General features: G+C 46.7%; 1 protein-coding gene across 1 annotated transcript in view; it reads right to left on the bottom strand.

Annotated features, from left to right (window-relative positions):
- The window catches only part of LOC135001744 (protein NPAT), a 167,449-nt gene that overhangs the window by 28,199 nt on the left and 114,599 nt on the right, over positions 1-24,651 (bottom strand). Inside the window, exon 13 of the mRNA XM_063951610.1 lies at positions 152-1,528. Within this exon, the coding sequence (XP_063807680.1) occupies positions 152-1,528 (1,377 nt within the window). The remainder of the gene's footprint in view (positions 1-151; positions 1,529-24,651) is intronic.

The following is a 24,651-nucleotide window of genomic DNA, read 5'->3' as shown; positions in this document are numbered from 1 at the left end:
ACCATGCCCCCTAGGTAGTCAGCTTCGGCATAGACCCTCCAACAGGGCATTTCCACATCTCTTGGTTTATTAACGCTTCATACTATATAAACATCACCACATATGCTGCTTAGAAAACATCAAAACTATACAACATAAAATTGTAGCTCACCTTGTGACAGTTTTGGTGATATAGCCTGTCCAACAGTGTACATGCTGCCAGGTCTGGGAGGGGTTTGGAAAAGAGCAGTCTGCTTTTTGTTGCCGCTAGCAACAGAACTCTTGGGCAGCAACCTAATATTAGATTGCTTGGATGGTCCATTATTTGCCACACACGTACTTACAAAAATATTACTAGCAGGTGCAAATGTAGTGCTTGTGGCGGGCATCAGTTGTATGACACTGCCATCACCAGTGCCATTTGCTGCCGCAGAAATAGAATATACAGTACAATCTCCACTTGGGATATTAATGGTGCCCACTGAGCCATCACTGACAGCAGTCACTAGCTGACTTTGGTCTCCTAAAAGATTTGTATCTGTAAGATCTATAACAGCAGTTTCCTGGGTCAGCGCTACTTTATTATGGTCGTGACTCTTCACTAGAGGAGACAATATAATAGTTGGATAATTGTCTCCATTAATGCTTCTAACTGCATCATCCAATTCTGCATCTTCTGGTACTTCTTCCATGATGATCTTGAGAGTCACAATATTTGGAGATTCTTCAAATGTCTGGCTGCTACCGGGCACAGCCATGACGCTGCTGAGTGCCGCAATGTCTGATGCCAGGCTGCACTGCCCATGAACCTCTATATGCTCAGCATTTGCAGCTGTATTTTGGGTGGTTAGTTCCTTTTCAGAAGACGTTCCAATGTCAGCTGCGTTACTCTGCTTATTTGCGGCATCACCAACAGGCTTAGTTACAGGACTGTCTTTTGATGTCTCGTCCAGCTGCTTGTCCTTCTCATTTCGTGGACTCGTACAATTCAACACTGGATCCACTACTGAAATTAACAGAACTTTCGGTGGTACTGTCGTAGTGGGTGGTGTATCTGTGACATTCTTAGTAATCCCCTGCTGCGTATCCTCTGAAAGTCTTTCATTCGTTATCACCTGGATGGTCTGCATGTCTTGTGGCTCCTCATCGACTTTGCTCTTTGAGTCCTTATTACATAATATTGACTGTTCCCCGACAACCGAGGCTTGGGGCAAAATCTCCTTAACAAATTGACAACTGTCTTCGACTTCATCTGAATTGTTCATCATTTTATCAAGAGACTGTGAGGTTGATGCAATTTGCGATTCCTTGCTGATGTCCATTAATATGTCAGTGTCTGTACAGTCCACGGTAACTACATCGCCATCCTGTTCATTGCATTTTGGGCTTTGATCCACTGGAGAGGGGGCGTCATTATCAAATGTTTGCTGGGAGGTACTGATGTGATCTGTCTTTTCCTCAGTGGCATTCTCTGTATGCTGGCTGGGTGACTCAGAGACAGCTACTTCTTTCCCTCCCGGACAGACATCAGCTTTCTTATTAGATGGCTCTGTAGAGAATTGAGAAAAGACTTCAGTTAGTGCTTTACCACCAATGCCTGCATCAGCGCAATGCCATATAAATGGATCTATATTGACAATATGATCGGATAAACAAAAGGTGGGCCAGAGTGTACTGTGTGTAACACATACAGGGGCAGATGTATTAAGCCTGGAGACGGCATAAGGAAGTGATAAACCAGTGATAAGTGAAAGGTGATAAACGTACCAGCCGATCACCTCCTGTTAATTTACATATTGGAGCCAATTGGCTGGTGCGTTTATCACCTTGCACATATCACTGGTTTATCACTTCCTTATGCCTTCTCCAGGTTAATACATCTGCCCCACAGTACTTTGCATCAGAAATGTTTGCAGCTCTCAGCTGTCATAACGAAAAATAATTTGGTTCAAAATAAATAAAAGAAACAGTCAAGGATCAGATTATGCTACATGGCCTTATCCTACAGTTTCTCCTATTAGACATTATACTTTTCAACTTTAATTTTGAGATACTACGCGCAGAATGTTTACGCCACATAAAAATAAATAAAATCAGTAGTGGTCATCATGACACCATGAGATTTATTCTGTGACCGTTTTAGAACGATCACGGCACTTCTATCATAATCGGCCAAAGCTATATCAGACTACACATTCTTGAAATGAAATTGAAAAAGGGAAATGCACATCTTTGTAGATTATATTTTTCATATCACTCAGAAGGGTCGTTGGTTTGCAAACAACTACCTGCATGCCTAAATGGGTAAATACAGTGGACGAATCAATTGTTTTTTTTGGGCGTCTATTTTTCATCTTGCCAAAGCAAAAATGAGGAGCATTTTTGACTTTGGCACCCTGAAACCAGGAGAATTAAAAGAGGATTTTGGTACTTACCGATAAATCCATTTCTCTGAATCCTCTAGGGGACACTGGAGAGTTCCTTAGACATTAGGGGTGTGAAGTTTGCAACCGGAGGTGTGGCACAATCTAAAATTAGCATTGTCTGCACAGCCGGCTCCTCCCCCTTCACATCCCTCCTCCCTCAGTTTGGAAAATTTGACTGAGAGAAAATAGGACATGATACTAGAGCACATGGCGAGGAACCGAACCGTACAACATTACAAACAGCATCCAAGAAACTTCTTTAACCGAAAAACTAACACTGTTTTTACGAACTGTTTGAACAAGAACTATGACACAGCAGGCCGACAGCACCGAGGCGGGCGTCCAGTGTCCCCTAGAGGATTCAGAGAAATGGATTTATCGGTAAGTACCAAAATCCTCTTTTCTCTTTCATCTACTAGGGGACACTGGAGCGTTCCTTGGACATTAGGGGACGTCGAAAAGTTAATCCCCCCCGGGGAGGGAGTGTTGTCGGTGGCCTGCAACACGAAACGTCCGAACTTAGAATCTTCGGAAGCAAAGGTATCAAACTTGTAAAAATTTGCGAACGAGTGGGCTGAGGCCCACGTCGCCACTCTGCAAAGTTGAGTAGTGGAAGCACCTCTGGCAGCTGCCTGAGGCCCCCACTGAACGGGTGGTATGAACACCCATCTGAACCGGAACCTGTTTGCCACAGGAAATATAAGCTAGCCGAATGGCAAGTCTAATCTATCTAGACAAAGACTGCTTAGATGTTGGCCAACCCTTCTTAGGCCCATGATATAAACAAACAAATGGTACGACTTTCTGAAGGACGACGTAACTTGCACGTATGCCCGTAAAGCTCGGACAACAACCAAGGCCACGTCCCCATCTGCGAGATCCTGGAAAGATGGGACCCTAATTGGCTGGTTTACATGAAACCATGAAACAACCTTAGGAAGGAGAAGGAAATCTGCTCTTGTACGGAGTTACGCCCTACTCCCAACTCAGAAAACCGCCTGTCCGAAACCAAGGCAAGCAATAATGTGACCTTCCAAGAGAGATAAGTTCAAATCTGTTCTTGCTAACGGCTCAAAAGTTGGTGATCTCAAATAGTTCAACACCAAATTTAAGTCCCCTGATGCAGCAGGACGAGAAAAGAGGATTTTGGTACTTACCGATAAATCCATTTCTCTGAATCCTCTAGGGGACACTGGAGCTTCCTTAGACATTAGGGGTGTGAAGCAAACAACCGGAGGTGTGGCACAATCTAAAATCAGTATTGTCTGCACAGCCGACTCCTCCTCCTTCACATCCCTCCTCCCTCAGTTTTGAAAATTTGACTGAGAGAATAGGACATGGTACTATAGCACCTGGCGAGGAACCGAACTGTACAACAAATCAAACAGCATCTAAGAAACTTCTTTATCCGAAAAACTAACACTGTTTGAACGAATTGTTTGAACGAACTGTTTGAACAAAACCATAAACTCTGCAGGCCGACAGCACCGAGGCGGGCCTCCAGTGTCCCCTAGAGGATTCAAAGAAATGGATTTATCGGTAAGTACCAAAATCCTCTTTTCTCTTTCATCCACTAGGGGACACTGGAGCTTCCTTAGACATTAGGGGACGTCCCAAAGGTATCCCCCAGGGAGGGAGTGCTGTCAGTAACCTGCAAAACCAAACGTCCGAAGTGTAATCTTCGGACGCAAAGGTATCAAACTTATAAAATCTCGCGGACGTGTGGGCTGAGGATCACGTCGCCGCTCTGCACCCACTGATCGGGTGGTATGAGCACCCGTCTGAACCGGAACCTGTTTGCCACAGGAATTAAAAGCTCGCCGAATGGCAAGTCGAATCCATCTGGACAAAGACTGCTTAGATGCCGGCCAACCCTTCTTAGGCCCATCATAAGGAAAAAACAAATGATCCGACGTTCCGAAGGACGACGTAACTTGTACGTATACCCCTAAAGCTCGGACAACATCCCAGGACACGTCCCCATCTGCGAGACCCTGGAAAGATGGGACCACAAATGGCTGGTTTACGTGAAACCCCGAAACAACTCTAGGCAGTAAATCCGCTCTTGTACGGAGTTCAGCCCTATCCTCATGAAAAGTTAAAAAGGGGCTCATACACGTTAAGGCTCCCAACTCAGAAACCCGCCTGGCCGAAGCCAAGGCAAGCAATAACGTGACCTTCCAAGAGAGATATCACAGGTCTGTTTTTGCTAACGGCTCAAAAGTAGGTAATTTCAAAAATTCCAACACCAAATTTAAGTCCCATGGTGCAATAGGACAACGAAAAGGGGGCTGCATTCTCAGAACCCCCTGTAAAAAGGTTTGAACCTCTGCCAAGGATGCTTACCGCTGTTGAAATAGGATAGAGAGAGACAAAATTTGAACCTTCAGAGAGCCCAGCCTCAGTTCTAAAACTAGACCGGCCTGAAGGAAGAGTAGAAGTCTGGACAAACAGAAGTTCGCCCAATTCCACCCACGTTCTTGACACCAGTCCATGCACCTCTTCCAAATCCTGTAGTAGTGCATGGCTGTAACCGGCTTCCTAGTGGCAATCATCGTAAGAATGGCCGTTCGTGGTATTCCTCTGTTCTGTAAGATCCGGGTTTCAGTAGCCACGCCGTTAAACGCAGCCTGTTCAGGTCTGTGGAACAGTCCCTGAAACAGCAGGTCCTCTCTCTGAGATAACCTGCAAGGATCTTCCGCGAGTAACCTTGGCAGGTGTGAATATCAACTCCTGCGGGGCCAATGTGGTGCGATTAGAATCGCCCACATTTGCTCTAGTTTCAAACTTATCAGAACCCAGTGTATGAGGGGGAGGGTTGATTAATTTCAAACCCTCCTGTAACACGAAGGAAGTGTTAATGCGTCCACTCCTTCTGCTGCTGGATCTCTGGTCCTGAACTCATATCTGGGCAGCTGATGGTTTAGCCGAGACGCCACGAGGCCTACTTGAGATAGGCCCCATCTCCTCACCACCATGTCGAAAATCTGTGGATGTAGGCACCACGCTCCCCGATGCCTGTCCTGGCGACTGAGATAATCCGCTTCCCAGTTCTCCACACCTGGAATGAACACAGCCGAGAGGATGATGTTTCCTGCCCACCACAAGATCTTTGTGGCTACCTGTAACGCCATCCTGCTGTTTTGTCCACCCGGACGGTTTATGTAAGCCGCCGTCGTGACATTGACCGTCTGTATCTCTAAGTATTGACCCATGACCAGGTCTTTGGCTAAGAGAAGCGCATTGTCTAGAATGCTTATGGGCAGTCTGCTCTCCCGTAACATCCATCTACCCTGAAACTGATGTTCCTCTAGGACGGCCACCCAACCTCTGAGACTGGCGTCCGTTGTCAGGATCCTCCAATCCCCAAATCCCGAATCTCCTCTCTGCTGCGAGATTCTTGTGTAACGAACACCATATCAAGGAGACTCGTACGCTCGGTTGGAGTCGGATACTCCGATGAAAAAGCCAGTGGGAACCTGCTCTCTGAGCAATGAGGCTTATCTGTATTGGTTGGGAGTGAAGTCTGCCGTACTGGAGAGCTTCGAACAACGCCACCATCTTCCCTAGAAGGTGTACTCAGAAGTGCCGAGAAACCATCGGTGTGCTTAGTACCTGAGCAACCTTAGGTAAGCTTGGTGGGGAAACCAAATAGGGATATGCAGGTATGCATGCAATGACCGACTGGATTGATTCACTCTTTTTGTAACCCTTAGAAACTGGTTTAAAAGTTTTAAAATTGAGTATCGGCCTGACCGTCCTGTCCGGTTTTGGCACGACCAAAAGACTGGAGTAGAACCCCCTCCTCTCTTGGAGGCGGGAACTGGAATAATGACCTCTAACCGTAGCAATTTCTGAATTGCCGACAGTAGTGCTTCTGCCGACTGAGGGCACCGAGGCAAACCCATTGTAAAACTCCTCCAACGTGTTCTGGTGAGGTGTTAGCTTCCAGACATGCGTCCCCAGGGGGGGCACCAAGTGAGCTGGGAGATCTCATGCCACGGTCTCGTCAGCCGGCTTCTCCTGCTTTACGGGTGTTGCCTGTGAGCGGCCTCTACCTCTGCCCCCACGTGCCGGTGTACCGAAACCCTCGTCATCGGGCTCGAAAGGCCTGAGATCTGAACAAAACAACCATTGGACCCGAATAATCTCTTTTAACCTGTGAAGTGGTTCTCGTATAAGGAGTAGGTAGTCATGGGGACTTCCTCGCCGTAGCCCGTGTTATCCGTCTGTCCAACTCTGGCCCGAAAAGTATTTCACCGCCAAGGGGGATGGATTCCACCGCCTTCTTAGTGTCAGAGCCTCCTTGTCATTTTCTGAGCCATAAAATCCGTCTAGCCGATATGGCCGATGCGGAGATGCAATCCTGCTAGCATCCCTTGAGGCCTGACACAAGTATGAAGCAGATTCTTGAAAGTGTTCCGCCAGCTGGGTAAAGATTTCCCAGCTATATTCCTCATCAATAATCTGTACAATACGGCTCGCCCATGCTCCCATGGCCTTGGTAACCCAAACACAGATGAGCGTAGGGCTCTGTGCCGCACCAGCTGTTACAAAAAAAAATCGACTTTAAAGCTGTGTCAACCTTTCGGTGTGAAGCCTCCTCTAAAGTCGTTACATTAGGTATCGGTAAGATTGTCTTCTTCTTGACAACCGTCCTAGTGAGGCATCTACCACCGGCGGAGTCTCCCATCTAGCCATTACCCCCTATAGGTAAAGGGTAAGTTACTTGAGACCATCTTGGAAATTGAAAATGTTTGTCAGGTTGTGTCCAAGCCTCCTCCATTTGAGATTGGAAACATTTAGGAATGGGAAACACCGTTGAACTCGGTTGTTCCTGGGATTCAAACAATTCGAATTCTTCTGGTCCCTTCAACTAAAGACTCAAGACCTAAGATTGCTGTGTCCTTTCCTGGAAAATCGGCATCTAGGGTAGAGTCAATTAACTCACTTTCTGGTATAATATGAAAAGTTATTTTAACTGCCTTGCGCACATCTGTTTCTGCATGTACAGGTGGCGTTACTTAATGAGAAATTACCTCGTCTTAAAGATTCCAGCAGCCCATTCTGATTGCGGCTTGCGTGATTCTTTTTAGGCATGTTGTTTAAATCCCCTACCAGGGTATTATGCGGCGCTTTCACCCTTTAATTAGGAAGAGAAAGGCTGTGAGAGATGGCGGAAGTGAAGGTATCGGAACCAGCTGGAATTACTGTTCCCTCTTTTACATAGACAAAATGAACAGGATATACTTGAGAAACAATGAAAAAAATGTAAAATAAAATAAATAAATAAATAATATATATATATATATATATATATATATATATATATATATATATATATATATATATATACACACTGCTCAAAAAAATAAAGGGAACACTAAAATAACACATCCTAGATCTGAATGAATGAAATATTCTTATTAAATACTTTGTTCTTTACATAGTTGAATGTGCTAACAACAAAATCACAAAAAAAATTAATCAATGTAAATCAAATTTATTAACCCATGGAGGTCTGGATTTGAAGTCACCCTCAATATTAAAGTGGAAAAACACACTACAGGCTGATCCAACTTTGATGTAATGTCCTTAAAACAAGTCAAAATGAGGCTCAGTAGTGTGTGTGGCCTCCACGTGCCTGTATGACCTCCCTACAACCCACACAAGTGGCTCAGGAAGTGCAGCTCATCCAGGATGGCACATCAATGTGAGCTGTGGCAAGAAGGTTTGCTGTGTCTGTCAGCGTAGTGTTCAGAGCATGGAGGCGCTACCAGGAGACAGGCCTGTACATCAGGAGATGTGGAGGAGGCCATAGGAGGGCAACAACCCAGCAGCAGGACCGCTACCTCCGCCTTTTTGCAAGGAGGAACAGGAGGAACACTGCCAGAGCCCTGCAAAATGTCCTCCAGCAAGCCACAAATGTGCATGTGTCTACTCAAACGATCAGAAACAGACACCATGAGGGTGGTATGAGGGCCCGATGTCCACAGGTGAGGGTTGTGCTTACAGCCCAACACCTTGCAGGACGTTTGGCATTTGCCAGATAACACCAAGATTGGAAAATTCGCCACTGGCGCCCTGTGCTCTTCACAGATGAAACAGGTTCTCACTGAGCACATGTGACAGACATGACAGAGTCTGGAGACGCCAAGGAGAACGTTCTGCTCCCTGCAACATCCTCCAGCATGACCGGTTTGGCAGTGGGTCAGTAATGGTGTGGGGTGGCATTTCTTTGAGGGGGCGCACAGCCCTCCATGTGCTCGCCAGAGGTAGCCTGACTGCCATTAGGTACAGAGATGAGATCCTCAGACCCCTTGTGAGACCATATGCTGGTGCGGTTGGTCCTGGGTTCCTCCTAATGCAAGACAATGCTAGACCTCATGTGGCTGGAGTGTGTCAGCAGTTCCTGCAAGATGAAGGCATTGATGCTATGGACTGGCACGCCCGTTCCCCAGACCTGAATCCAATTGAGCACATCTGGGACATCATGTCTCGCTCCATCCACCAAAGCCACGTTGCACCACAGACTGTCCAGGAGTTGGAGGATGCTTTAGTCCAGGTCTGGGAGGAGATCCCTCAGGAGACCATCCGCCACCTCATCAGGAGCATGCCCAGGCATTGTAGGGAGGTCATAGAGGTACGTGGAGGCCACACACACTACTGAGCCTCATTTTGACTTGTTTTAAGGACATTACATCAAAGTTGGATCAGCCTGTAGTGTGTTTTTCCACTTTAATTTTGAGGGTGACTCCAAATCCAGACCTCCATGGGTTAATAAATTTGATTTCCATTGATCATTTTTGTGTGATTTTGTTGTCAGCACATTGAACTATGAAAAGAACAAAGTATTTAATAAGAATATTTAATTCATTCAGATCTAGGATGTGTTATTTTAGTGTTCCCTTTGTTTTTTTGAGCAGTGTGTATATATATATATATATATATATATATATATATATATACATACTGTAACACTGTAGGGGTGCAAGGTGCCTTTTCCTGGGGAATATGGCAGCACGCAGCAGCTGAGGAACAACACAAGTCCAGTTTCTGGTACAACTGACCCCGGCCAGTTTTATTGAAACAGAAAATAAAACAAACCCCAAAATAAAAATACCTTGCCTGTCCGGCACTAACTAAACATAAGACGTTCCTAACTGTCACTAAACAAAACACAGAGTTCTTCAGTACATACTGTATAGCTTACTTGCATCAGAAAGCGTCTCTCACACACAGATCCTGCAGCCTTCCCAGGCAGTCTGCCCATACTAATCAGGTTAGAAGCACTATATCACTCTTACACAGCTGAAACCCTGATTAGCCCTCTGTGAGGCCAAAGACCCGAACTGGGCCCAATGTCTAGAACTCGCCTTATCTCTCTCTCAGAGCCTTTACCCAGCTTTTACAGCAAACTGAAAAGGTTCAGACAAAACAAAAAGCATTTTTCCTAGAAGTTAACATTTTCTAAAACATGTAAGACAAGAACCTGGGACAAATATACCTGCCCTCAAACACTATCCCAGTGTTCTTGTCACATATCCCCCTCCCCTGTTTCGACCTAGGGGCCGGAACACTTGTAGCCCCCAAACAGAAGATGCGAGACAATGCATCTGCGTTGGCCAATTGTGTTCCCGGTCTATGTTCGACAGTAAACTTAAAGTCCTGCAACGCTAGAAACCATCTAGTTACACGAGCATTCTTGCCTCTATTTACATACATCCATTTTAAAGGGGCATGGTCTGTCACTAGTCTGAATTGTCTACCCAAGAGGTAATATCTCAAGGTATCTAGTGCCCACTTAATGGCCAAAGCCTCCTTTTCCACAATGGCATACCTTTTTTCATGCTCATTGAGTTTCCTACTCAAATAAATGATAGGGTGTTCGTCCCCATCTCTGGTTTGGGACAGCACAGCACCTATCCCTACCTCTGAGGCATCTGTCTGTACCACAAATTCTTTTGAAAAATCTGGTGTTATCAACACCGGTTGTGAACACAAAGCCACTTTTAACGCTTGGAACGCCTTTTCTGCATCAGGGTTCCATTTCACCACATTTGACTGCTTCCCTTTGGTAAGGTCTGACAACGGCACCGCTGTGGTCGCAAAATTAGGAATAAACCGTCTATAGTACCCAGTAATTCCCAAAAAAGCCCTTACCTGTTTTTTATTCACTGGACGAGGCCAGTTTTGAATAGCATCAACTTTATTCAATTGGGGCCTAATCAGACCTCTGCCTATGGTGAAGCCCAAGTATTTGACCTCCTCCATTGCGAGGCAGCACTTCTTTGGGTTAGCAGTTAACCCTGCCTCTCTGATTGAGTCCAGTACTGCTTGTACTTTAACCAAATGTGACCCCCAGTCTGTACTGTGAATTACCACATCATCCAAATAGGCAGCTGCATATTTTCTATGGGGCCTCAAAATTTTATCCATCGCCCGTTGAAAGGTTGCTGGAGCCCCATGCAACCCAAAGGGTAACATCTTATACTGGTACAGCCCCTCCGGAACCGAAAAGGCTGTTTTTTCTTTGGCGCTATCAGATAAAGGTATTTGCCAGTAACCTTTGGTCAGGTCCAATGTGGTGAGAAACCTGGCTGTTCCCAGCCTTTCTACAAGCTCATCCACACGGGGCATGGGGTATGCGTCAAACTTGGACACCTCATTTAACTTACGAAAGTCATTACAGAAGCGTATGCTACCGTCGGGCTTCGGGATGAGCACTATGGGACTGGACCACTCACTGTTAGACTCCTCTATGACTCCAAGTTCTAACATGGTTTTAACTTCCTTAGAAATAGCTTCTCGCTGAGCTTCAGGAATCCTATATGGCTTTAAATGAACCCTGACCCCTGGTTCTGTGACAATGTCATGTTTTATTATGGTCGTTCGGCCAGGCAGCTCTGAAAATACCTCCCTATTTTGGATGAGAAATTCTTTAACCTGATTGTTCTGATCAGCTGATAATGTCTCTGACACCTTCACTGCGGGAAGCAACCGGGGTGAAGACACCGAAGGGCAAGGCTCCGCTGACAGAGACAACCTATCTTTCCAGGGTTTGATTAAGTTAACATGGTAGATCTGTTCGGGTTTTCTCTTTCCCGGCTGGTATACTTTGTAATTAACCTCATTCATTTTTTCCCTAATCTCAAATGGACCCTGCCATTTAGCTAGGAATTTGCTTTCCACAGTGGGTACCAAAACAAGAACTCTATCTCCAGGAGCAAATTCCCGTATCTTGGCACTCCGGTTATAGACCCTCTGTTGAGCACTTTGGGCCTGTTCCATGTGCTCTCTGACAACAGGTACCACGGCTGCAATCCTATCCTGCATTTGTGTTACATGCTCAATAACGCTTCTATAAGGAGTGGGCTGTCCTTCCCACGTCTCTTTGGCAACATCCAACAGCCCTCTGGGGTGTCTACCATACAACAAATCAAATGGAGAAAACCCCGTAGAGGACTGAGGAACTTCTCTGATGGCCATTAACAAGTAGGGCAACAAACAATCCCAGTTTTTCCCATCTCTCTCAACAACCTTTTTTAACATACTTTTTAATGTTTTATTAAACCTTTCCACCAACCCGTCAGTTTGGGGATGGTAGATGGACGTCCTGAGGTGAGTGACCTTAAATAACTTGCACAATTCTTTCATGATCCTTGACATAAATGGAGTACCTTGGTCAGTCAAAATTTCTTTTGGTATTCCCACTCTACTAAATACCTGCACCAGCTCCCTAGCTATCGCCTTGGTTGTGATAGTGCGTAAAGGGACAGCCTCAGGATATCGAGTGGCATAGTCCATAATTACCAGGATATACTGATGGCCCCGAGCAGACTTTAACAAGGGCCCCACGAGATCCATGGCTATTCTGTCAAACGGGACCTCTATAATAGGCATGGGAACTAGTGGGCTCCTGAAATGGGGTCTAGGGGCATGATACTGGCATTCAGGACAGGAAGAACAATATTCAGACACTTCTTTATAAACCCCTGGCCAAAAGAACCTTTGTAAAACTCTTTCAGTGGTTTTTTCTGCCCCTAAATGTCCTGCGGTAACGTGACTATGAGCTAAATCTAGTACCGTTCTCCGATAAGGCTGGGGAACTACCAGCTGTTCCACCACATCCTCACCCCTTTTGACAATGTGGTACAAGAGCTCATTACAGATGGCCATGTGGGGATACGTAACCCTGTCACCTGGTACCACAGGTTCCCCATTAACAATCTTAACATTCTCTCTAGCCTTTATTAAGGTAGGATCCTTTAACTGTTCAGACGCAAACAGATCCTTCTTTACCTCCAGGTCAGGCACGCTTTCAGTTCTAACTACTATGTCTCTGTTCCCGGCAAGAGGGTCCTCACTGGACTCCCCATCTGTCACTTCCCCAGCCAAACTAGCAAAAGGCAAAGGGCCAGAAAGTTCCGAAGACCCACGTACATCCATAAAATCACCGGTATTATCAACTGGCTTTTTACTTCTCACATCTGTTGATAACCGTGATTCCCACAGTTTCCAAAAATGAGGAAAATCCCTCCCTATTATGGCCTCATGCACCAAGGTAGGGACCAGTCCCACTTTAACCATTGCTGACCCACAACAAGTTTCTATATTCACCTCAGCAGTGGCATAATGTTGGGTATCCCCATGTATGCAAGTTACCCCAATAGGTATTTGCTGGACCTTTAAGGGGTTTACTAACCCAGCTTTCACGAGGGTAACTAAACTTCCTGAATCTAGCAAGGCCTCTACCCGGTTACCTTCTAAGAACACATCACACATTTGTTTTTCCAGCTCAGGTGAAGGTACCACAGTACAGGCTAACCTAGCAAAGAAAGACATTCTGCGACATTCAAAGGCAGCATCACATTGCATGGGTTCTTGCGTGACTGGGCAATTGGCAATAACATGACCTGGCATACCACACCTAAAACATTTAACCACACGATTATCAACCCATTTGGGCAGCATAGACCGTTCTAGCCCCATTGGCCTGTTTCCAGGGCCAGTGTTTACAGTCTCTCCAGCCTTGCGTTCTCTTAACCGCCCAGCAACGTTTTCCCACGGAACAGTCTTACCAGTCTTTACTGAAGGGCGCTGTCGAGGATCTATGGGTTGCTGGGTGGTCATCAGTAGTTCCTCTGCTGCCAAATACCTCTCTACCATGTCCACTAATTGGTCAGCAGTACCCGGGTTTCCATGGCTCACCCACTTGCGCAGGACCATGGGCAAAGATCTCAAGTAGCGGTCCATGACGACTCTTTCCACCATCTGGGGACCAGTTAATGTCTCTGGCTGTAGCCATTTTTTTGTTAGCTGAATAAGGTCGTGCATCTGGGAGCGCGGAGGCTTCTCCATGGCGTACAGCCAACGGTGCACCCGTTGTGCTCGTACTGACAGCGTGACTCCCAGGCGGGTCAGGATCTCAGTCTTTAGTTTATCATAGTCCCGAGCCTCAGCAGGGCTTAAATCAAAGTAAGCTTTTTGGGGCTCACCTGACAGGAAAGGTGCCAGCAGACTGGCCCACTGTGCTTTCGGCCAGTTCTCACGCTCGGCAGTCCTTTCAAACGTGGTCAGATAGGCCTCCACATCATCAGCCTCTGTCATTTTCTGCAGGAAGTGACTGGCTCGTATAGAACTAGAGCTGGTTGGAGCACTGACAGCCACATCTCCAACCCGAGCTGCAAGTCTCTGCACCACTTCTGCTAAGGCCTCTCTATCCTGACGCTGTTGCCTGTAAAGTTCATCAACAACTGCCTGCTGTTGTCTCTTATTTTCCTCCATTGCCACCTGCTGCTGTCTGTTGGCCTCCTGCTGTAGTCTCCAATTTTCCTCCATTGCCACCTGCTGCTGTCGGTTGGCCTCCTGCTGAGCCGCTGTAGCTTGCAGCAAGGCTTTAAGCAGATCCTCCATGTCAACAGATTTTTCAGGCGGCTTTGCAGCTGCTTTCACCCAGGACATATATCAAACCCTCAGGGGTGAGTCTCAGTAACTTCACACTGGGCTGTATCTGCATAAACCACCGTTTTCTGCAGGCCTCACAAAGCTGCTGCTTTCACTTATGCGCAGAACGGCCTGCTCGCATTCTCCACCAAGTTGTAACACTGTAGGGGTGCAAGGTGCCTTTTCCTGGGGAATATGGCAGCACGCAGCAGCTGAGGAACACCACAAGTCCAGTTTCTGGTACAACTGACCCCGGGCAGTTTTATTGAAACAGAAAATAAAACAAACCCCAAAATAAAAATACCTTGCCTGTCCGGCACTAACTAAACATAAGACGTTCCTAACTGTCACTAAACAAAACACAGAGTTCTTCAGTACATACTGTATAGCTTACTTGCATCAGAAAGCGTGTCTCTCACACACAGATCCTGCAGCCTTCCCAGGCAGTCTGCCCATACTAATCAGGTTAGAAGCACTATATCACTCTTACACAGCTGAAACCCTGATTAGCCCTCTGTGAGGCCAAAGACCCGAACTGGGCCCAATGTCTAGAACTCGCCTTATCTCTCTCTCAGAGCCTTTACCCAGCTTTTACAGCAAACTGAAAAGGTTCAGACAAAACAAAAAGCATTTTTCCTAGAAGTTAACATTTTCTAAAACATGTAAGACAAGAACCTGGGACAAATATACCTGCCCTCAAACACTATCCCAGTGTTCTTGTCACAATACATACATACATACATACACACACACACACATCAGCCGACATGCAACCCTCACACTTCAACTGTAACACAGCTACGATGGTAGAGTTGACCTCACTTGCTTCCTTGTATTTTCAGTAGGATCTGTGTATCAGAAGTCCATTGAAAATAAAACAGTCATATTATATCACAGGAGATCCTCATGTCTATGTAGTTTTATATAAAGAAAGATATAAACTTTCACCAGGAGAGGGTGCTGTTAGCACACGTAGGGTCTACTTGTGTATTGATAGGGGGAGGCTCCAATGTGCCTTGGCGCCTTTGTGAATTTTAAGATGGCCGCCACTGCAAAATTCTGAACACCTCATAGAGGAGAGGGATTCCCATTCGGTGAGCCCCACTGCCCCCCCTATTCTTATCTGTAAATTTTGGGCCTACATGAAGCCACCCTTTGCACCTATCTGGGCTTGCAATGCCTGGCAGCAGTAGTGCAAATTGTTTTATGTAGTGTCACTCCCCGCCTCTGGCGGCTGAGGGTATTTGCTCAGCCGCGTGGCATAGTGACTCCGCTGGCCGGCGCGCGCTGCGGCCGCTCTCAGCAGGTCCCGTAGCGGCGCCCCTCTCAACTACTGACAGGGGAAACTTGCGCTGCTGAAGGGATCCCGGCCGCTCACACATTATGATCCCACTGGCCGGCGCGCGCTGGGACTGCTCTCGGCAGGACCTGTAGTGGCGCCCCTCTTGAACACTGACAGGGGAAACCTGCGCTGCTGAAGGGATCCCGGCCGCTCACACATTAGTGCTGCGCTGCGGCATTGTGATCCCCATGGCCGGCGTGCGCTGGGGCCGCTCTAAGCAACAAAGGAAATCTGCGCTGCTGAAGGGATCCCGGTGTTGTGCTGCGGCATTATAATACCGCTGGCCGGTGCGCGCTGGGACCGCTCTCATCAGGTCCCGTAGTGGCCCTCTAATGCGGGATATGAGTATCCAGTAAGAAAGTATAAGAATAAAGCCCTATGTCGCAGCGCCTCTATTAGAAATTAATAAGAATTTAAATTAAAAGAAAAACCCTATGCTAACTGGCCCTTATAACAACCAGTACTCACAGATCTGATGTGAAGAGGATCTCCTGTGAGAGAAGCAGGTCCCTTCAAAAAGGATCTTAGTCTCTCAGTAATATCAGGCTTTGTCTCCCTTTTCCTAGGGAGACGCAGCTCCTTCGTTATCTGTATTTTCCTGTCGAGAGATGCAGGTCCCCTTCAATAGGGATCTTTGTCTCTCACAAATTCGTGGCTTTGTCTCCCTTTTCATTAGGGTGACGCAGTCCATAAAAAGAAAAAAAATATATTTTTTTTTAATTTTAGTCAGGAGCTCAAAGCTCCATGTGCTACCTCCTAGCACAATTTTCAAAACTGAGGGAATAGGGATGTGAAGGAGGAGGAGCCGGCTGTGCAGACAATACTGATTTTAGATTGTGCCACACCTCCGGTTGCAAGCTTCACACCCCTAATGTCTAAGGAAGCTCCAGTGTCCCCTAGTGGATGAAAGAGAAAGGGATTGTATCCCCAGAAGATTTGAATCTCTTCTGTTGAAATAGAATGGTGAGAGCTGAAATTTGAACTTTCATAGAGCCCAGCCTCAGGCCTACATCTAGACCTGCCTGAAGGAAGAGCAGAAGCCTATATAAGTGGAAGTTCGTCGAATTCCAACCACGTTATTGACACCAGTCCATGTACCTCTTTCAAAACCTGTAGTAGTGCATGGCTGTGACCAGCTTCCTAACGGCAATCATCGTAGGAATGGCCCTCTTGGTATCCCTCTATTCCTTAAGATCCGGGTTTCAATAGCCACGCCGTTAAACGCAGCCCTTTCAGGACTGGGTGATGGAACGGTCCCTGAGATAGCAGGTCCTCTCTCTGAGGTAACCGCCAAGGATCTTCCGCTAGTAACCCTCGCAGGTCTGAGTACCAACTCCGGCGGGGCCAATCTGGTGCGACTAGAATCGCCCACACTCGCTCTCGTTTCAACCCTTTCCGAACCTTGGGAATGAGGGGAAAGGTGGAAAAATGTAAACCCTCCTGTAACACCAAGGAAGTGTTAATGCGACCACTACTTCTGCTGCTGGATCTCTTGTTCTGGACACATCTGGGCAGCTGAGGTTTTGTTGAAACGCCATGAGGTCGACTTGAGGTATACCCCATCTCCTCACCACCATGTTGAAAATACGTGGATTCAGGCACCATTCTCCCGGGTGCATGTCCTGGCGACTGAGATAATCTGCTTCCCAGTTCACCACACCTGGAATGAACACTGCCGAGAGGATGATGTTACACGTTTCTGCCAACAAAATCCTTGTGGCTTCCTGCAACGCCATCTGTCTCTTTGTTCCTCCTTGACGGCTTATGTAAGCTGTCGTTGTGACATTTTCCGACTGTATCTTTAAGTGTTGACCCACGACTAGGTCTTCAGCAAGAGAAACGCATTGTAAACCGCTCTCAGCTCAAGAATGTTTTTGGGCAGCCTGCTCTCCTGTCCATCTGCTCTGAAACGGACGTCACTCTAGGACTGCACCCCTAACCTCTGAAACTGGCATCCGTTGTGAGGATCACCCGAGTCTAAATGCCAAACCTCTTACCTGCCGCGAGATTCGTGCGTAACCACCAATATTAGCTCGGTCTTGAGTAAAAGTCGAAATCAGTGCAAATCCCTGGGCAATGAGGTTCAACTGGAATGGCTGGGAGTGAATTTTGCTGCACTGCAGAGCCCCCAAAGATGGCACCCACTTCCTTAGAAGTTGTACCCCAGGTGAAGAGAAAAGTCTGTGCCCGTAGCACCTGAGTTACCAGCCTCTGTACGGTTCTTGCTGTCTAGTAGGACTACTCTCAATTTTACCCTGTCCCAGAAGAGATCTGGAAATTTAAACCTCTTAATTGGCATTAGTTTGAATTCCAGAAAATCACAATCCAGCCATGTTGAGTGAGAAAATGATGAGTCGTCCTCATTGATCAGCGTTCTCTGGAAGACGGATTGTATCAGCAGATCCTCTAGATAAGGTATGATCGTGACTCCTACCATGCTCAACCTTGCGGCCCTTATCACCCTGATTCTTGTAAAAAAAGGCTCGGGGTTGAAGGATCGAATGGTAAGATCCAAACTGGTAATGATTTTACACCAGTACTAATCCCAAGTATTCTTTGAATAGTACAATTCGGAATATGAAGGAAAGTATCCTCCATGTCCAAAGACACTATGACTCCCCCAGGGCCTGGGCCTGCATGACCGATTGGATTGATTCGATTTTGAGTCTGCAGGCCGGTAGAAAACTGGGCCAAAAAACTTTAAATTGAGCATCAGTGTGACCGTCTGTGGGCGCGACAAACAAGATTAGAAGAGACTCCCTTTTCCCTGTGAGAGTAGTTCAAAATAAGTGCGCGCCCTGCTGGCTAACGAAGTCGGGGGTTCACTCATCGCCGGTGGACACTGTATTCGGTAGGCCACAGCCAACCGTTGTATAGCAATTTTCGAATGTTGGTGGTACTGCCTTCGCCTTTGAACGGAAAGACAGCCTAGTCGTTGTCAATATCTATCTTGAATATATGGAGAGCAACCCTGAACTGATTCTCCTCCACATGTCTGAAGTTCTTTGGCTCAAGGAACGCTTCCCCTCCCAGGGGAATCGCCCTCCAATCCGGTAACTACATTCGCTTTACCGAAACAGGTAACTCCTAGGTTCGTGTGAGACGGTCCTGCAACCAGAAGGTGGAGTTCCCCGTCAATTCCTACCTATAGACGACCCTCTTTTTCAGTGGGACTGCAATATTAAAAATGTCCCGTTAACAGACTAGGTAGAGGTGAGCCCACCATCGTTATGGGATTCGTGCTCTTCTGTGGAATACGAAATTCTGTTAGTCACAGAAACCATCGAGAGATATACCGAAGATCGGGATGGTAACCTCCCTAGCAGCCTGATAAGTATATGTGGTATTAAACTCTCGGATATGCTCCGCAAGGCAAAAAATATTATTTGGGAATTAGGAAGCCTTTACTGACCACCTTAGTTATTTACGCCTAACAGTCTTCCCTCTGTTATGCGAGCCCGCACTCCTTTCCCCACTCCAACAATGGGTAGGAAAGGAGTATCTTTACCGTGTTCAGCCATCCTGTTATACCCATGCAGATGGGAGTATTTTAACCATGAATTCCTCCCAGTTACGGGTGGGCTCGCAGCCCATACTCAACCTCAAAATATCCGTCAGGTTATGTTTTCCAAACCTTGACGGCTTACTGTTCCCTGGTGTGTGCCCATTCTCAACTGTCGCGCACCCCAGGGTTGTTAACCTTAGTGCCCATTAATTGGAGCAACCAAAGTAATCCTTGCGGTCCCATTTACCTTAGATAACCATATACATACCAACCTAGCCGGACTTTCACCTATTAGAATAAAAGGAGAAAGGCTGTAGACATATTGGGAGCTTTGAAGAGTATTTTCAACCAGCTGGAAATCTTCTTTCTAGCAAAAAATAATTAATTAATATAAATACTCATTCAACTATCACCCACAAGACCGACCTTGTTGGTACAGAAAGAGTTGAACTGGGTGACACTATCCGATGCTCCCTTCTCCGCCGGACCTGTCATCAGTGTCCGTTGGAGGCATTATATGATCTTTTAATGATATAATTAGATGGACTGTTCTTGGTTTGTGCATTTTACGTTAAATTTGCACCCCCACAAAATACATGTCGGTTGCATTTTATCTTTATAATAGGCAATGGAATACCGTAACTTTATGACGGGAACAAATGTACACTGGATTCAAACAATAGTCTTGTTGCAACCCTCGCACGCCCACTGTGATTCAGTGTCGAGGTTAGGGTTGATATCCAGTCGGTTCCATTATTTTCACATGATCTGTGTAGTAGAAGTCCTTGAAAATATATATATATATATATTTAAAAACATATTGAAAATCCTCTGTAACAGAGTCCTATCAGAAGCCACCAGCAGAGGGATTATACTTTATTGTAAAAACCCCTCCCTCTGTTTTGACTGGTCAGGGATATGGCTCCACCAATGGGGGCGTATAGCTTCCCCTAGTCAGCTACTTGACGCCACTTATCTCTAAAAAGATGGCCGCCACTAAAATTTTGTGTGCACATCATTAAATTTCCAAACTCTTGGAAATGCCTTCTAACGTATTCTGTGCGCGCTGCTGGGCCCCTGCCGTGCACACCTTTACCCCCTCGTGTCAGCGCTTCGGCTCCCTCCTAACCTGTTTGTAAAATTAATCACCTGGAGGTTGAGGGATTAGAACTAGTGGTGCTGAGATGCTGAGCGGGAGCCCTAACCATTGGGCTACCGGAGCTCCACCAGCGCGCTGGGTCCCCTGCCGCGTCTCCCACCCGTCCTCTCCACTCGCCTCTGCCGGCGGCGGAAAGGGGAGGGAGATTGCGCGCAAGGCTGTAACACGGAGTCGGAGGAGGGAGGGGGAGCAGGGGACGCCACGCGAGGCTGCGGCTTTCAGCAGCAGACTGACACTGAGCCGGGAGAGGGAGGGGAATGCTGCGCTGCCAGACTGCCCGCCACAAGAGTCAGTGAGTCGGGGGCAGCAGCGGTGGAGGGAGCGCAGCGGGGGACATTTGTTACAGTGCCGTGAGGGAGGCGGGTAGCGGGGGATGCTTGAAGACTTGTGCCGTCCCGGCCCGCGAGGCTGCGGCTGTCTGTTGAGAAAATAAATAAATAAATATGCTACACTAACCTCCTGTGGGGCCATGTTAAAATCAGCTACTGTACTCACAGTTGGCGCCTGTAAGGAGATGCAGACCCCTAAAGTCGGAATCATTGTCTCCACTCCTGAACTTTGTCCCCCTTTTATTAGGGGGACGCAGCCTTTTCATCTGGTAAAGCCTGCACCCCCTCTCATTTAGGTGGGATCGGGCATTTACCATATTTTCTTTTGTAACCTGCACCCTCCCTTTAGTTAGAAGGGATTGAGCCAGTATGGAGCAGGAGCTCCCTTCTGTGCTTGTACCTCCTAGGCACAATTTTCAAAACTGAGGGAGGAGGGATGTGAAGGGGGAGGAGCCGGCTGTGCAGACAATGATAATTTTAGATTGTGTCACACCTACGGTTGCAAACTTCACACCCCTAATGTCTAAGGAACGCTCCAGTGTCCCCTAGTGGATGAAAGTGAAATCTCAATTTCAAGATTAGTGACGTGACAGCATAGACGGGTTGTTACAGCAATACCGGAAGAGACACCTTAGAGTTGCATCGATAGGCTGGGTGCAGCAAAGGATCATGGGACTTGTAGTTAATCCCTGCCCAAGCCCATGGGATTGGACACAGGGTTTATAAGAAGCCTCAGGACTGTTAGTGGCATTCACACTTTGAACCGCGAAAAAGACCCAAGCTGAAGGTCGAAATGCGTAGGTTGACGGAGAGACCCAATGGCATTTGTATCTAAGGACTTGGCTGATTGGAAGAGGAGTGTAGAACTGTGGAAGACCTGGGGCCGACACCAAGATATTATATCTCAGCCATGCTCTCAAGGGACTGCCCACTGACCGTTCTATTCATCAGCTTGTAATTGTTACCCTTTAGGCCACTTGGGGACATCCGCTGATGAATGCCTATAATAAATAATTTTATATATATATTTCTCTGACGTCCTAGTGGATGGCTGGGAACTCCGTAAGGACCATGGGGAATAGCGGCTCCGCAGGAGACTGGGCACAAAAGAAAAGCTTTAGGACTACCTGGTGTGCACTGGCTCCTCCCCCTATGACCCTCCTCCAAGCCTCAGTTAGATTTTTGTGCCCGACCGATATTCTCGTGGTTCCGGATAGGCCAAGAAGGACTTGGTACCCGGAACTTCAAGAAATGCTCACAGAGGACCCGTGGCCTCTACCTCTGAGAAGGGACCTGCTCCAGCAGGGACCCTGTCTGTTCCAAGACTTACCGCGGCTGCGTTTGACGGCATGGCGGTTGAACGCCGGATCCTAAAGGAAAAAGGCATTCCAGACGAAGTCATCCCTACTTTGATAAAAGCCAGAAAGGATGTAACCGCAAAGCATTATCACCGCATCTGGCGAAAATATGTTGCGTGGTGCGAGGCCAAAAAGGCCCCGACGGAGGAATTTCAACTGGGTCGATTCCTGCATTTCCTGCAAGCAGGAGTGTCTATGGGCCTAAAATTAGGATCCATTAAGGTCCAGATTTCGGCCCTGTCGATTTTCTTTCAGAGAGAACTGGTTTCAGTGCCTGAACTCCAGACGTTTGTTAAGGGAGTGCTACATATACAGCCTCCTTTTGTGCCTCCAGTGGCACCCTGGGATCTGAATGTTGTTTTGGGTTTCCTAAAATCACATTGGTTTGAACCACTCAACACTGTGGACTTAAAATATCTCACATGGAAAGTGGTCATGCTGTTGGCCCTGGCTTCAGCCAGGCGTGTGTCAGAATTGGCGGCTTTATCCTGTAAAAGCCCTTACCTGATTTTTCGTACGGACAGGGCAGAATTGAGGACTCGTCCTCAATTTCTCCCAAAGGTGGTTTCAGCGTTTCATCTGAACCAGCCTATTGTGGTACCTGCGGCTACTAAGGACTTGGAGGACTCCAAGTTGCTGGACGTTGTCAGGGCCCTGAAAATATATGTTTCCAGGACGGCTGGAGTCAGAAAATCTGACTCGCTATTTATCCTGTACGCACCCAACAAGCTGGGTGCTCCTGCTTCTAAGCAGACTATTGCTCGCTGGATTTGTAGTACAATTCAGCTTGCGCATTCTGTGGCAGGCCTGCCACAGCCAAAATCTGTAAAAGCCCACTCCACAAGGAAGGCCGAGGCTTTACAACTTTGCCGAGCTGCTACTTGGTCAGGGTCAAATACTTTTGTGAAATTTTACAAATTTGACACTCTGGGTGAGGAGGACCTGGAGTTTTCTCACTTGGTGCTGCAGAGTCATCCGCACTCTCCCGCCCGTTTGGGAGCTTTGGTATAATCCCCATGGTCCTTACGGAGTTCCCAGCATCCACTAGGACGTCAGAGAAAATAAGAATTTACTTACCGATAATTCTATTTCTCGTAGTCCGTAGTGGATGCTGGGCGCCCATCCCAAGTGCGGATTATCTGCAATACTTGTACATAGTTATTGTTAACAAATCGGGTTATTGTTGTTGTGAGCCATCTATCCAGAGGCTCCTCTGTTATCATGCTGTTAACTGGGTTCATATCACAAGTTGTACGGTGTGATTGGTGTGGCTGGTATGAGTCTTACCCGGGATTCAAAATCCTTCCTTATTGTGTACGCTCGTCCGGGCACAGTATCCTAACTGAGGCTTGGAGAAGGGTCATAGGGGGAGGAGCCAGTGCACACCAGGTAGTCCTAAAGCTTTTCTTTTGTGCCCAGTCTCCTGCGGAGCCGCTATTCCCCATGGTCCTTACGGAGTTCCCAGCATCCACTACGGACTACGAGAAATAGAATTATCGGTAAGTAAATTCTTATTATATCTCTCTCTCTATCTATATATATATATCTATATATATATATCTATATATATATATATATATATATATATATATATATATATATATATAAGAAACAAACAAGGACTGGCACTCCTATAATCCAAAGAGGTGTGTAGTGCCCAGGTGCCGGTAAATGGTAATACAGTCAGTGAACGGAAGATACGGCACTCCAAGACTATTACAACATACCCTCAGGCAGCAAAAGACCAAAGCTGACAGCGCAGCATGATGAAGTCAACGTTTCATTTAATAGAATAAATTTCGTCAGGACAGAATCAAAGGACAAAGTGAACAAAGCTTACCTTAAGTAGTAACCACATACCACCACCACATACAGATTATTCCATACACGTGCGGGTCCTGGACGGGGACTGATGACTATGTTAGTGCTGTGCATTATCATTGCCTATATTTATAGGTCATAATCTGGCATACCAGCATCGGCCCTTTCTGGCTGAGGTAATCCTCAGACCTATTTTTCTTTAATTTTTTGCATATATTTTTCTGTAAATACTCCTATGGTCCGTTCCAGGTTTTTGGGATATCTCCAATTAAACATATAAAAGATATTTGTTTAGGGTTACAATTCCCAGGACTGTACTCAATCATTTAGTATTCCTTTTATGCTCAGCCCTTTTACATATTGTTACAATTATTCCTTTCTTGGGGATTGTTACATGCTTTTTGTCTAATGTGTGTTTATTTTTATTTTTACTCTCAGCATTGGTGCGGCTACCAGACGGGTTGCTATGACTACGGCGCCGGAGGGCGCGCGTCGCTTGACCGTGACGTCATCAGTCCCCGTCCAGGACCCGCACGTGTATGGAATAATCTGTATGTGGTGGTGGTATGTGGTTACTACTTAAGGTAAGCTTTGTTCACTTTGTCCTTTGATTCTGTCCTGACGAAATTTATTCTATTAAATGAAACGTTGACTTCATCATGCTGCGCTGTCAGCTTTGGTCTTTTGCTGCCTGAGGGTATGTTGTAATAGTCTTGGAGTGCCGTATCTTCCGTTCACTGTCTGTATTACCATTTACCGGCACCTGGGCACTACACACCTCTTTGG

This window comes from Pseudophryne corroboree, chromosome 2 (assembly GCF_028390025.1).
Source record: "Pseudophryne corroboree isolate aPseCor3 chromosome 2, aPseCor3.hap2, whole genome shotgun sequence".
Lineage (NCBI taxonomy): Eukaryota > Metazoa > Chordata > Amphibia > Anura > Myobatrachidae > Pseudophryne > Pseudophryne corroboree.
The sequence above is the reverse complement of the archived record's forward strand: the minus strand, read 5'-3'. Positions and strand labels throughout refer to the sequence as shown.